General features: G+C 42.0%; 1 protein-coding gene across 7 annotated transcripts in view; it reads left to right on the top strand.

The window, feature by feature from the left end:
• Positions 1-15169, top strand: part of GRIA1 (glutamate ionotropic receptor AMPA type subunit 1) — a 206045-nt gene that overhangs the window by 144638 nt on the left and 46238 nt on the right. For all 7 annotated transcript variants that reach the window (XR_014004672.1, XM_081181116.1, XM_081181117.1 and 4 more), the window contains exons 8-11: positions 202-306; positions 1693-1803; positions 3686-3892; positions 5504-5874. Coding sequence is in view for 6 of the 7 variants with exons in the window: in XM_081181116.1 (XP_081037242.1) it covers positions 202-306; positions 1693-1803; positions 3686-3892; positions 5504-5874 (794 nt within the window). In the remaining variant the exon portion in view is untranslated. The remainder of the gene's footprint in view (positions 1-201; positions 307-1692; positions 1804-3685; positions 3893-5503; positions 5875-15169) is intronic.

Raw genomic sequence — 15169 nt, 5'->3', positions numbered from 1 at the left:
CCATATCCACTCTTTGCAGTGCAGTTAGGACTGAGAAGCAACCTTGTCAGCTTAGATATTACCATATCCAGATTTGGTATACAAAGATTTTGATACACTCATATGCGGGTTTGATCTGATGTTAAAGATTTGGCTGGAGGAAAAATACCTAAAGTCCATAACAAACTTTATCTTTTAACAGATTCCTGTATTTTTTTTAAGGTGCGCTTTGAAGGACTGACTGGTAACGTCCAGTTTAATGAGAAAGGACATCGGACCAATTACACCCTTCATGTGATTGAAATGAAACATGATGGGATCAGAAAGGTAACGGGCTACTTTGTCTTTGAAAACTGAAGAGAGTAATCTTCGAACTGCAACTTGTTTTTAAGAACATTTCTTCTCAAAAGTTAGCTTCTGTTGCGAGAAATATATACGAGTAAATTTTGTCTGGATGAATCTGTCTGCTTATGAGCTGTGTCACTTCTCCATGTTTTCTAGCCACAATTCCATTCTGTTTCATTTCCACATTAATCAAACTGTGATTCATTTTTTATCCTATCAGACTACATAACTTAAATGCTTATTTTCCTAAATATTGTAATCTGAATTTTCTCCAGAAGCAGCGGAGCCATGATTCTAGCTTTCTGGCAGTGGTGTTGCTGCTGCTTACTAGGAGGGAGAGGGGCAAGATCACAGAAAGGCTGGGACTCTGTGGGCACATGGGCAGAGCCAATCTGGTGCTCTTCTCAGGGCAGCTACACAGCCTTGACCTCCCTGCTGCCTCACCCCTCTTTCTTCCAGTAATCATAATCATAATTCATTATTTATACCCCGCCTATCTGGCTGGGTTTCCCCAGCCACTCTGGGCGGCTCCCAACAGAACATTAAAAACACGATAAAATATCAAACATTAAAAACTTCCATAAACAGTCCTGCCTTCAGATGTCTTCTAAAAGTCAGATAGTTGTTTATTTCTTTGACATCTGATGGGAGGGCATTCCACAAGGCAGGCATCGAGAAGGCCCTCTGCCCGGTTCCCTGTAACCTCACTTCTCGCAGTGAGGGAACTGCCAGAAGACCCTCAGAGTTGGACCTCAGTGTCCGGGCTGAATGATGGGGCTTCAGTGACACAGCTACCAAGAACCTAACATTGCCACTTTGCCTCACTGGGAAAGCTGCTTCTAATTTTCCCTCAAAAGTCATTTTATTACATTTAAAGTGCTGAGAATTCTGATGCAAAATTCAGAGAACTGTGGTAGATAGCTTTGTTCCATTCCATACCATAGTCTGAGAGGTGAAGATTTTGTGTAGGAGTTTGCAAGGCATTTTTTCCCCCTGTTGGGAAAGTATGCATCAATTCAATTTTAAAGTACAACAGGGTTAGGAGAGTGAATTACACCAGAGGAATCTAATCTTACATTAATTATTTCACCACCACATTCCTGGAAACAGGAAAGACAGGGCCCCCTCAGAACCAGGAATAAATTGAAAAGGCCCGTATATGTTTCCATCAGCATAATAACACTTTGCAAAATAGGTCATGATTTTGCTGCCATGCCTTTAAAGTGTCAGGGTCAACAGGAAACTTAAAGTGAGTGATTTATTTCTCACCATGCTTTAGAGTGGGTATTCTCACTAGTATTACATTCCAGGCATTTTGGAAACTATCTTTATGTCAAAGATATGCCATGATCTCTTTGTCATTATTAGATTGGCTATTGGAATGAAGATGAAAAACTTGTCCCAACAGCCATAGATCAACAAGGAGCAAATGAAACCACAACTCTACAGGATAGGGTCTACATTGTTACAACTATTCTAGTAAGTATTTCAGCATCCTTATGTCTACAATGGGAGTGGAAAGGGGGGGAGAGATAAAGGCAGACGAATGAGAGCAATGATCAGTGAAGGTGTCTTTGAGAAGGTGGGTGAATAACATGGAAAGGTAATCTTAGTCGTTGAATCACTTGATAACCAGGTCAAAAGATGAAATCTATGAGTAAATATGGCAATAAACATTTTGAGGTGGGGAGGGGGAAAGTTAATTACTGCAAAAAAAAGTATAGATCAAGGTGCACCATTATTTATTACAGCAAACTATTCCCATGGGAATAGTTATTCATTCATTCATTTGCTTGCTTGCTTGTTTTACAATATTCTTAGGCTATCTTTCAGGATGGCACCCTCTCAAAGCAGCTTGCTGAATAAAATAATGTGTACCCTCCCCCCCAAAAAAACCAACCACGATTAACTTAGGTTCGTTAATTTCAGTGAGTCTACTCTGAGTCGGACTTAATTGGACACAACCTATCTAATATGAACTACCATTGTGCTCTAGCATTGCAAAATCAGTGGGAAGAACTGGAATCTATCCAAATCTTGTAACGAATTTTTAAGCTCTTGAACAGATTCCCATATCGGCATGAGGATACTGCAATTTGTAGAGAAATGCAAACAGTGCAGAATGTTCTGTCCTCATTTGCCATGATTATGGAAATTGTTGCCCAATGCTGTCTAGGATTTGCATTCTCTTTCCAATATGCATCATGGTTAGGACTGGTTTTACAGTTGGCATGGCTAAACTGCTATTTCCTCTGTCATTATTGGTGTCTTCTGCTTTTAAAGGGCAGTGCCTATAAAGGACATTGCTTCATTAGCTGGGATATTTGTTCTATGTATTGGGAGCGCTGCAAGGAATGCTGAACGGTCAGGCGGCTAAAGCACCATCCTCATGTTTTGGGAGTAGCAGCTGCCAAGCATCTGAAAGGAAGAAGCCATGGACATGGCTTTGACCTATAAAGTACTGGTTTTGACCAGTAAAGCCCTGCATGCTTCAGAACCACAATAGTTAAAGGACTGCCTTTCTCCATAAAAACCTACTCAGACCTGAAATCAGCATCTGTGACCCCTCCAAGAGATGTCCAAAGGGTATTAACCAGCAAATGGGCCTTTTCTGTGGTAGTTCCTTGATTAGGAAATGCCAAGGAAGCTCGCCTGGTGCCAACATTTTTATTTCCCCAGGCATTTGGATGATACATGTGGTCTGGCTTTTAGGAGCTGTTTCTGCTGGGTCTTCTTGCATGGGGTGTGTCTGGATATTGTGTGTTTCAAGTAATTTTAGGTGAACATTTTAATATGTCTTTATTGTTTTTCTCAATATTTTATTACACATTTTTGCATTTCACTTTTTTATAAATTACTGTGGGACTCCTTTCACTTGACTGAAACAATAGGTACATGAAATAGGTACTTGAAACAATAGATAAACGAAACTCAAAACTAAAGATGAGCTATACCCACATCAGAGTCCTCCCAAAGATTGATAGGAAACTGATCCTTTCATTACCTAGCCACAGGATGTCCTGATTCTTTTCCTGACTTTCTGCCAGGAAGCAGTGCATCATAGATAAGGGCAGGAGATCCTGGATGCCTGTGGAGGTGGCTGTGTGAATCTATAGTTCTGTGAAGGATATCAAGCTATCCTTGAACTCACTGGTTATTTGAATAGAATTATAGAATTTGAGGGAATTGAATGTTTTCCCTGCTTTTCTTTTTTTGGAGTTTACGGTGGGAACACTAAAAACTCTTTTCTTTCATAAGTCACCTGTAAAGTATTATAGCCAGCCTCTTTCCCACATGACGTTAGCATGATATGCATCCAGAAGGTTAAACGTGGCTCTGTAAACTGTTCTGTTTCTCCCAGGAAGCTCCGTATGTGATGGAAAAGAAGACCAATGAGCCATTGCAAGGAAATTTGAGGTATGAAGGTTATTGCGTAGAGTTAGCTGCTGAGATCGCAAAACATGTTGGCTACAACTACAGCTTGCAGGTTGTCGCTGATCGGAAGTATGGAGCACGAGATCCTGAGACTAAAATGTGGAATGGCATGGTCGGGGAGCTAGTATATGGAGTAAGTTTCTCTCATTCTCATCCTGTGGCTTAAAAACTGTAACAGCTAATGAAACAAGGACATCCCCAAGTCCATCGTTAGATGAACCCTGGAAATTTCAGATGATTTTGCATCAAGTCACTACCCATTTGTGTTCAGGTCCTGCATGGCTGATCATTATTCACCAATCACAGCAAGACAAATATTAAAATCTGTGCGAGTCAATGTGGTGTGTCATTAATGATCCTGTGCAGCTGGCAAAAAGCCACCTAAGTTGAACTATTTTCAGTCAACCGAAATTATTTGTGTCAACTGTTAGTTAATAGTGAATATATCCTGATGAAAATAAATGGTCAGGCACAGTGCCAGCAGGAAAGTCTCCTCTTTCGCTTTTGTAGTTAAGGCTTGTTACTATCATGTCATTTCTGAATGGCAACATTAAGTAAGGAATTAAGGAATGGAGATGTCACAGGTAATAGATTGCAGCATCACTCGTGGAAGCCTATCCATCAGTTGAAAGGTTTGTTAGGAAGGAAAAATACTAGTATTTCCATTCTAAAACACTTATTTAACATTCACTTCTGAGGAAACCACAAAGCAGTTTCATACAAAATATGAAATATTAAAATTATTGAATAAAAAAACTTAACAAGAAGTATTTTAAAATATTCAGAATGAATAGTTGCTAAAAAGAAATAAAACACCTGTAACTTTTGCATGTCTGAATGGCCTTTCCTGAACAAAAATGTTTTACTCAGGTTCCAAAAAGGGTTCAGCAAAGGCACCTGCCTGATGTCAATAGACAGGGAGTTCCAAAGTGCAGGTACTGCTATAATGAAAGATTTCTTGCACGTATGGAACAAGTATTATATGGCACCTGTAGCATTGCTAGTTCTGCATATTGAAGTAGTCAAGTGAGCATACATGGGTAAGGCAATCCTGCAACCACACTGTTAACTAACAGCAGCACCTTGAACTTGGCCCAGTAGCAAATGGGCAACCAATGCAGGTCTCAGAGCAGAGTTATAAGCTGATAGGGCCTCACTCCTTTCATCGACTCTGCTGCAGCATTTAGCAGCTTCTTGCTCAAAGCACAAGGGAAGCCCCACATTCGTTATCAATAATGATTAATAATGGGAAAGAAACTAGTACCAATCCACACTGGGATAATTTTTATTTAAAACCTTACAGTAAGACAGGGTGGGCCAACATGAAGCTTTGCAAATGATGTTGGACTACAACTCACGTCATCCCTGATCATGCTGTGTTTTGGCTGATGGAAGCCCAGTAATGTCTGGAGAGAACCATGCTGGTTAGCCTGGCACAGAGATAAATGTCAACTCATCAAAAGAATCTGATAAAGAAAGAAGGCAAACTGAGGTTTCTGTACAAAATATAACCCACACTTTCAAGCTTTTTCCAAACTGGCTTTAAAGAAAAATTCATTGTGTCTGAAAATCAATTTTCACAGAAGAAAACCAATACAACCGTGATACATATAAACGGAAAGTGAAAATATTATTTAATGCAAAACAAAAAAAAAAAAACAATTTGGTAACAAAATCTTGAAACATTGGTACATTGCGGATCTTCAAAACATTGGTCTCACTTTAATCTCTTTTTAATTTTCAGAAAGCTGATGTGGCTGTCGCACCACTGACCATCACTCTAGTGCGAGAGGAAGTTATAGACTTTTCCAAGCCATTTATGAGCCTGGGCATATCTATCATGATTAAAAAACCACAAAAGTCCAAGCCTGGAGTCTTTTCCTTTCTGGATCCCTTAGCTTATGAGATTTGGATGTGTATAGTTTTTGCCTACATTGGAGTAAGCGTTGTCCTCTTTCTGGTCAGTCGCTTCAGTCCTTATGAATGGCATAACGAGGAGGTCGAGGAAGGCCGGGATCAGCCAGCCAATGACCAAACAAATGAATTTGGAATATTTAACAGTCTCTGGTTTTCCCTGGGAGCTTTTATGCAACAAGGATGTGACATATCTCCAAGGTTAGTAATTTTCTCTGAATATGCAGTCTTTGAGATAGCGCGGGGTGTGTGTGTGTGTCCGGAATCACGTGGAATGGGACATTTCTTTCATAACTTTCACCTCCAGTGTGATTAAGTTGAAGCAGGGAAACTTGCTTCCTTAAAATGAAGAATGAGATTCTTGAATTGGTTGCACCTCCCACTTGCTCCACTAAGCAAATTAGAAACACATCCTTTACAGGGTGTGTTCCTTTCTGCCTAGTTCCAATAGTCAGGCCTTTGATGAAGCCCTGTCAGCCATCTTTAGGCAGTTGGTGGCAACCCATAGCTTAGAGCATTTATTGTGTTTCCTTTCTTCCTCATATGATAACCCTGTTGTGAGAGAGGGGGCTTAAAATAGAAAGAGCTTTGGAATTCCAGCTGCTACATTTCCCAAACACCTAGAGGTTTTGAGCTCAGCCATTCAGAGGAGTTGGTGGTGGGCGGGTGACAGAAACGGAGAAGGGAAATGGCTGCCAGGAAATGGAAAGAGGAACTCCAGAGGGCTGAGGCTTAAGAAGAAGGTTGCCACCTCCCCCTAGAAAAACAGGATACCCTGGTTTGGGACAAAAATTGTCCCCTGTCTCATTTGGACTTCAAACAGGACACATATTTTTCCTGTATTCGAGCTTGACCAGCCCAAAATGGCAGTTGTGTCACTGTTGGTGTGGCTGATGAGGAGCTTGGCCTGGCGTGAGTGACAACAGAGAAGAGGGGGAAAGAGTAACCTCCTCTCCAACCTTTGCCCTCTCCTTCTTTCTTTCTTACTGGTACCACTGCCCTCCAGTCTAGCATGGTGCAGGTCTTCCACTGCTTAGCTCCCTCTTCCACCCCAACCTGACTTCTCCCCCTCCATACTTGATTCCCTTCCGATGCAAGCATGGGCAAGAGGCTAGCGCTGTAACTCAAGCCACCCATGGGAGCCAGATGTCTATCCCTTGCCCCTGCCCATCTACATGAGTCAAGGGGAAGAGCAGGACTGCAGTGGTGAGGGAGGCAGAAGGCTGAACGTGGCGAACCCCTCCCCACACCTACCTGTCCTTTATTTTGCCTGACCTATCCTGTATTTTGTCTGATCAAAGATGACAACCCAACTTCAGAAGCAAGGATCCACCGCAGTGGTGGGTCTGCTACCTCAGTTTCCCTGGCTCGGGCATTTTGGTGCAGAAGTTGATGCAGGGTGCATTGATCTGGAGACTAAACCATTTAAAAATCCTGATGCAAATGGCAGTTTTAATAAAGATATTTATTTTGGGTCAGTGCCATTTTGCTTCCCACTGCAACATTTCTTCATTTTCCTTTTTGCTGTTGTTGATTCCTTTATAGTGTGTGTGTGGGAACAATGGGCAAATTCTACTTTCTGATTTCTAGGTATACTTGAAAATGCCTAAGAGAAAAGAGTATGATATTATTTATGTGGAATATAAACATGCATTCTCCGTGCTTAATTCATAAGGCTGTCCAAGAAGGGAATTTAGAGTGACACAGACAGATTCTCATTGTGTTTCCCTCCTTCAAGCACTACTTTTGAGTGTTGTGGGTGGAGGAAGTCTTGTAAAAAATTAAGTAGTTGAACTGGTTAAAGAAGTCTCTCTGAAAGCAAGTACACTCTGCATAAATAAAACATATGTAGGCAATTTATTCATCTACTGCTGCTACTTGGCAGGCCAGGTGAAGACTGCAAACTTAAAGAGATCAGGAGAAAAAGAATCCGTGACACTTGGCGCCTGTCTCTCACACAATCCCATATGCTAGCATCTATATGCTGTCTGAGCATATTATACAATTATCCCAAGCAGATCCTTAGTGGTTGGTTTCAGTTTCTTCCAGCTTGCCATGGAATTCCAGAAATAAATGTGGAATTTGGGTTATGGCTGGGCACAACTAATTGTGGAAAGTGGGTTCAGTAGGGTGGCTGTATCTCCTGCTTTGCAGAGGACAGTCCTCAATTTGAGGGTTGCTTGGAAGAACCCTCTTTCCCCTGAGCACAGACACACATGCAGGCTCTGCAGAGTTTTACAGAGTTCTGCCCCCAAATTTGGTAGACTAGTTTATGCCATGGTGTAGCTGAACACCTGTATTCAAATACAGGTACACGAAATAGGTACTTGAGCATTCGTTGATGCTTTTCCCCCGCCGTGGACTATTTAAAGGGGAGGTAGCCAAGAAGGTCCTCTCCAGATGTTGTTGGATTCCACATTCCATCAGCCCCAGCTAGCACGGCCAATTGTTAGGACAACAGGACATCTGGAACTATGGTGACTACTCCTGGAATACATCAGCCTGAGACCTAGTTGCTCAGTCTGACTGGAAGCTAACTGTACTTCTAGTATGAGGGAAAGATGGAACAGTAGAAGATGAGATCAAAAAATGAAATTACATCAACACATTTCATTATTGGTTCACAACCAGTAGCAAACCTCTGTTGATATGCCCTGGTTCTGAGCTGTTTGTTTTCTGCTAGACAAATTACTCATGAGAGACCAGGCAGCAGAGAAACAAAGACCTTGGAGACAATTGGGCAGCTGTAACATTTCTGATACTAATGGGTTTTAAAAGGTCATTGCCTGATTACTCATTCTGATATATCTAATATCTTGAGCACATTAAAGTTCTTGTAAGGATGGAGCACCAGCAAAGAGAGACAGAAAAGCTTTTACCACCCTCTCTTTATCTTAGCCACATGTGTTGAGATTAGATTATTGCAATTGATAGAGCAAAATGAACTTAGTTTCGATCAGCATGTCATAGCTAACACTTTATGAAGTCATGATGGAACAAATGAGTAGCTTTGTTTATTAAATGTAAATTTATCTCACACCTCCATCGTCTTCCAAACAGCACCCAGATTGAGATTTTGCTGGTATACAACTTGAATTACATTTATTAACTAACAGTCCGATGGTCAGGTTGAGGTTTGCTGATATGCACATTTAATTGATTGAGTGAAACCTAATGATTAATCAACTAAAAATTTAATCAGTGAACAGCTTTAATTCAAAAATCTAAAATAATGAAAATCAACACAGTAGGTCCAGTTAGCACTTTTTAAACTCACATCTCTGTATCACTTAACCCCAGGCCATAAGAATATATCCCAAATAGAATTGCCCAGTTGTAACAGTTCCTAAAATAGTTGTCCAAAGACAAGGGTCAGTATAAATTCAAACACATTCACCTTGCATGAACCCTAGCATCAAAGACTAATTCATTGTGGGTATTTGATACAGTATGTTGATGTAAGACAGCCTCTACTATCTATACATTTGAAGGATGTGATGCAGTGCCTAATTCAGATCCTGGCCTCCCAGATCTTAGTGTGGCACTCTAACCACTGCACCAGACTGGCCCACATTTGTCCCCACTTCAATGTGTGAATTAGCCATCAAACACCATAGGTTCTGCTATTGCACCACAACAATTCAATCACAGCAGAGTTTAATGGAGGCAGTTTATATATCCATCTGGGAGGCATTGAACTGGTTTCCCTCATATGGTGCAGAAGCAGGCATGCGCAACACACCCGTAATGTAACATAATGCAAATGTCCCACACATAAGCCCAATTGTTCTCATCAAAAACGTGGGTGGGAACACACAGTGTCTTATGATCCTATGCACACACCACATGTATCTTACTGTGTAGAATGGGGCATGTCTGCTTCTCTACCATTCAAAGAGGCTCCTCTCTAGATGAGCATGTGAACATGGCTACCAATTGATGTGTGGTGAAAGAGCATCCCATCTAATGTGAGGCCTTCCTTGCCATCCCCAGAGCATCCAGTATCTTATTCTTTCCCAGGGTTCCTATCCTGCTTTTTCCTGGCTTTGGGCCAGTCAGTGCCTCTCAGCCGAACCTACCTCAGAGTTGTTGTGGGGATTAAAAGCGGAGGCGGATATCACTTTGAGCTCCTTAGAGCAAAAGGTGGTATATAAATGCAGTAAATAAATACTAGTAGTCATGCCTCATTAGGCCGATACTGAAGATATGTCAGCTCATGTATTCTGCATCGCTACAGACATCATTTTTAAATAAATAAATCTGGCTTTACCAAAAGATAACCTACTGTAATATTTTTATTTACCACTATGAGCCGGAAATACAAAGACTACAAACAGAAGATACAAGACCCAGGGTATCTTTCTGGATGCCACTTACTAGCTCTGCAGCCTGCTTTATCTCATGGCAGGAGTTCCTGGATAAAAGCCCAGGGCCTCTGTTAAGCACAAGGTCAAAGCTATTTATTTTATTCACGCTGACATCAAGTCAAATACGGTGTACTGCTTTTTTTAAAATGACAGAAAAGTACTCAAACTGAGAATAACAGAGAAGCATGGCTGAGTCTGTGGGCATTTTCAACACCACGTGAATAGGCAGGGTGCAGAGCGAAGAGAAAAGAAACGGATCGTAAGCATCAGAAAATAATGAAACCCCTCCTCACACACGTAAATTTGCCCTGACTCTCGAAAATGGAGCTCCTTGCCAGGAACAGTTCCCCATGTGCTGAAACATCAAACTGCAGGGGGCAGATTTTCAAGGGAGTACTTTCAGGCCCTAGGTCATTACTGTGGGAATGTTCTGGGGTGCAGGAGAGGATATATTGACTAATTATATCCTTGTCCAACTTGTGCTAACAAGTTCCCAAAATATCAGCAGAGTTTATAGACATTCCCCTTTTGTTCGCAACGGTAACGTGTGCACAGGTTCGCTAGAACCTCTATAATAATTACTCTGGTAATTTCCCCTTTGTTCCCTCTTAAAATACAAGACACAACACAGTCTTTATAAAAGTATAAAGAGTTTACTCACGATCTGTTCACAGTATGATCCCAGATGGCAGACAGGCTTAAAAAGGTAAAATACACTTAGAATCTATCTTATAGGAAGATAGCCCTCTCCTCTCTTGGCTGAGAGCCAAGAGGGCATCCTGCTTCTTCGAAAGGTGATGGCAGAGAGAGAGAGATGGCTGCCTGCCCTGTGCTTTTGTCATTACCTGCACAGGTGAGGCCACACCCACCTCTGGTCACATGCGGAGGAAGTCCGTCCCCAGGAAGTTTACCTGCTTGCTGGACAGACATCCCTCCCCATGTTCTAACGTGTACACTCTAGGAATGTTGTCATTGACTGCTCCTGTGTTTACATCCCACATACCCCTTCTCAGGCAATACAACATATACAAAACATAAACAACTTTATTCAACCACCCAGAGTCCCAGCTTGACACGTAGATTCTGGAAACTCTCTCTTGGTAGGGGTTTCGTCAGGATGTCAGCAGTCATCTCTTGGGTGCTGCAGTAGGATAGTTCCACAAGTCCATCCTGGATCATCTGGCGTATGTAGTGGTATTTAACCCCAATGTGTTTCATTCTGGCCAGGAACTTCTCACTCTGCGTCAGCTTCAAGCAACTTTGATTGTCCTCTAGCAAGCTGACAGGCCCTTTTTTCACCAACCCAAAGTCCTTTATGAGTTGATCAAGCCAGGCGATCTCTCTGCAGGCTTCTGTTGCTGCAACATATTCTGATTCTGTGGAAGATAATGCTACACAGCTCTGTTTATAACTGCCCCATGAAACAGGTCCATCCCCAAACATGAAAACATGACCACTTGTTGATTTATAATCAGCATTATCCCCAGCCCAATCAGCATCAGTATACCCAACCAACTTAGGGTCTCTGACAGCTGGTAGCCTTAATTTACAATTCATGGTACCCTTCAAATATCGCACCACCCTCTTCACACCTGCCCAATCATGCTCAGTGGGAGAATTCACTTTTCTGCTAAGAATCCCCACAGCATTAGCTAAGTCAGGTCTACATGTGGTAACTATATACAAAAGTTTACCAATCGCCGACCTGTAGTCATTGTTGTCTGGCAACTGCTTCGAATCCTGCTGATTCTTCAGGAAGTCAGTAGCCATCGGTGTAGCAACTGGATGTGCGTCTTGCATCTGCATGTGCTCAACCAGCTCGTGGATCTTCTGTCTTTGGCTGAGAAGAAATGAGCCATCCTCTTCTCTTTCCACCTGGATCCCGAGGTAGTACTGGACATCTCCTAGCTCCTTGACCTCCACCTCCTTGCTAAGGTGTTTTACTATCTGTGTATAGTCTTTCTCACTTGCTGTGGCAATAATCAGGTCATCAACAAATGCTAGGATATATGAGAATTGTCCATTATTTGACTTACTGTACAAGCACTTGTCAGCGTCGCCTTGCTTGTACCCAAGTTGCGTCAGCATTTTATGCAACTTCTGGTTCCAGGCTCTGGCAGCCTGTTTAAGTCCATAAAGTCCTTTCTGCAGTTTGCACACTAGATGTGCCTCATGTGGTTTTACAAAACCTTTGGGCTGTTTCATATAAATTTCCTCTGAAATCTGCCCATGTAGAAAAGTGGTAGCAATGTCTATGTGTTTCACTCTCATTTTCTTGGAGGCTGCAATGCTTAAAAGCATTCTTACGCTGCTGTACCTCACAGTTGGTGCAAAAACTTCATCATAGTCTTCACCAAAATCCCTGTGCCACAAGTCTAGCTTTGTAGCGCTGCACTTCTCCTTCTGACCCCTTCTTAACCTTGAAAACCCATTTACTGCCAATGGCCTTCTTACCGGGAGGCAGCTCAGTGAGTGTCCAGGTCTTGTTCTGATGCAGTGCATCCATCTCCTCCTGCGCGGCCTTCCTCCAGAGACTGGCTTCTGCAGCTGGCATCTCCTGTATCTCTTCCCAAGTGGAAGGTTCCTGTGGAAACGCCGACCCTGCAAAGTAGGACAGCCGTAATGGTGGGATGCCTTTGTTGGTTCTGGATGAGCGCCTGACCTCTGGTTCTGCGACCGCATCAGCTTCCTCATCCTCCTCCAATGCAGGCATGTCCCCATCTGAGTCCTCATCTTCGTCTCTGGTGCCGCCAGGGTTCTGGTCCTCTGCGTCTTCTGGTGCGTCGCCTGTAGGGGGCGCTGTAACACTTGAAGGCAGATAATTACTTTGTGGGGTCTCAAAAGGGAAATATACAAACTCTTGAGTCCTTTCCGACTCATCTGAAGAATCCACAACAGTGTTCTTAGTGTCTACTTTTCCATATTCATCAAAATAAACCGCATGGTATGCATTTGTCTTACCAGTTTGTAAGTCCATAATTCTGTATCCTTTGCCTCCAGAAGCATATCCCACAAGGATACCTGCTTTTGCCCTGGAGTCAAGCTTGTGTCTGTGTTCCTTGGGCACGTGGAAGTAACACGGACTTCCAAACACACGTATGTGCGACAGATTGGGAGCTTTCCCATGCCAAAGTTCAAATGGTGTGCGCTCTGCACCTTTAGTTGGCAGTCTATTCTGCAAATAGACCGACGTGTACACTCCTTCGGCCCACAGCTTGTGTGGCAAACGTGCATCCTTTAGCATGCACCTTGTCATGTCCATAATGGACCTAAACTTTCTCTCAGCTATGGCATTCTGCTGTGGTGTGTAAGGAATTGTGGTTACGTGTGCAATTCCTTCCTTGGCCAGGAGAGCCTGCATTTCATTTGAGCAGTACTCACCTCCATTGTCGCTCATTAACACAGCTGGAGCTCTCTGGAATTTATTCTTGACCATGGCAATGTATTCCTGGAGCTTCTCCACTGTCTCACTCTTCTCTTTGAGGAAATATACAACACAAAATCTTGAAAAGTCATTCAGAAATATTAAAATATATCTATTCTTTCCCAGTGAGGGAACATTCATGGGTCCACATATGTCAGTGTGCACTATGTCAAGCACTTTGTTGCTTCTTTGTTCTGCACAACGTGGAAATGAAGGTTTTATAGCCTTCTCAGTAATACAGCTTATGCACTTTGCTGGAGCTTTGTTGCTCTGCTTTACCTGCAAACCTCTTACAAGATTTCTTTTCTGTAGATCCAGAATGACGTTGGTGTCCCTGTGTCCAAGCCTTCTGTGCCACAGGTCCAGATCTGCTTCATCCTTCTGGCTGGAATGTGCCACTTTTGCAGACTGGTTCTCTGAAAGATCAAGCTCATATACACCATTTATTAGCTTTGCTTGAGCAAACACTTTGCCATTTCTAGTCACTTTACATTCTCCATTTCCAAATGTGACCTGGAAACCTTTCTTGTCCAAAGTGGACACGCTGATTAAATTGCAACTCAGCTCTGGAACGTACAAAACTCTAGAGATTGTGTTCTCAATGCATTCATTGTTTATATTGCATTTCAGGCTCATGGAACCTGCACCTTTTGCTTTAACAATGTTGCCATCTGCAATCTCAATTTCAGATCCTTCTTCATCATTTATTTCATTAATCTCATTAAAATAGTCCTTTTTATATGAAAAATGCGAACTGGCACCTGAATCTAAAATCCATTTATTACGTTTACTTTCACGATTCTGGACAGCTAAATTCCTTTCTTGCAATAACCATGTGCATTCACATTTCCCCTTCTTTTCCCCTTTTGGCTGAAAGGGGTGGGGTTTCTTGGCTTTAGGAGCTCTGCAGTTCTTTGCAATGTGTCCTTCTTTGTTACAGTTGAAGCAAATCACTTTCTTAGGCATCTCTTTGGACTTTGTACATTGCCTAGATGCATAACTGCTGTCTTGCTTCTAGCATTTCTCACTGGAGATTCACCTCTATCTCTGCATTCTTCTTTTAAATAACCAATCAAGTCTTTAAAAATCAGACCTTGTCTATGAGCCATCAAACTTACAAATGCGCTAAAACATGGTCCAAGTGATGATAACAAAAATGCTATCTTTGTATCCTCATCAAAAGTTTTGGGTGTCAGATCAATTCTTTGAATAATCTCAGTAAACTTGTTGATGTGCTCTGTGAATTCCTCTTTTGAATTCATCCTCAATCTGGTTAATTTACACACCAAGTTTCTGAAGCTGTTTATGCTAGATTCTCCATACACGCGCTCAATATCTCTTAAGATTTGAGATGCATCATCTGTACTATTTATTAATGATAGCTGCTCATCACGAAGTCCACTCAAAATTATGTGTCTAGCTTCGCTGTTCATGCGTTTCCAAGCACTTATCTTGGCTAAATCCTCCTCAGACGATCCTGTAGGCTGAGGCTTTAACGCTCCCAAAATATGCTTATAATCTAAACATGCTATCAAGCGCTGCTTCCAGTGTATGAAATTGTACTCATTCAGCACAGGCATTCCTAGCTTTGCATCACTATCAAAAGCTGCTCTAGCCATCTTAAAATCCAAAATTTGAAAATTCTTCAAAATTTCAAAATTTCTCAAAATTTTAAAATCAAAATCTCAAAAATCTCAAAATACAA

The sequence above is a fragment of the Podarcis bocagei genome, assembly GCF_964188305.1.
Source record: "Podarcis bocagei genome assembly, chromosome: 2".
NCBI lineage: Eukaryota > Metazoa > Chordata > Lepidosauria > Squamata > Lacertidae > Podarcis > Podarcis bocagei.
Note: the sequence above shows the minus strand (reverse complement) of the source record. Positions and strands in the feature narration are given on the sequence as shown.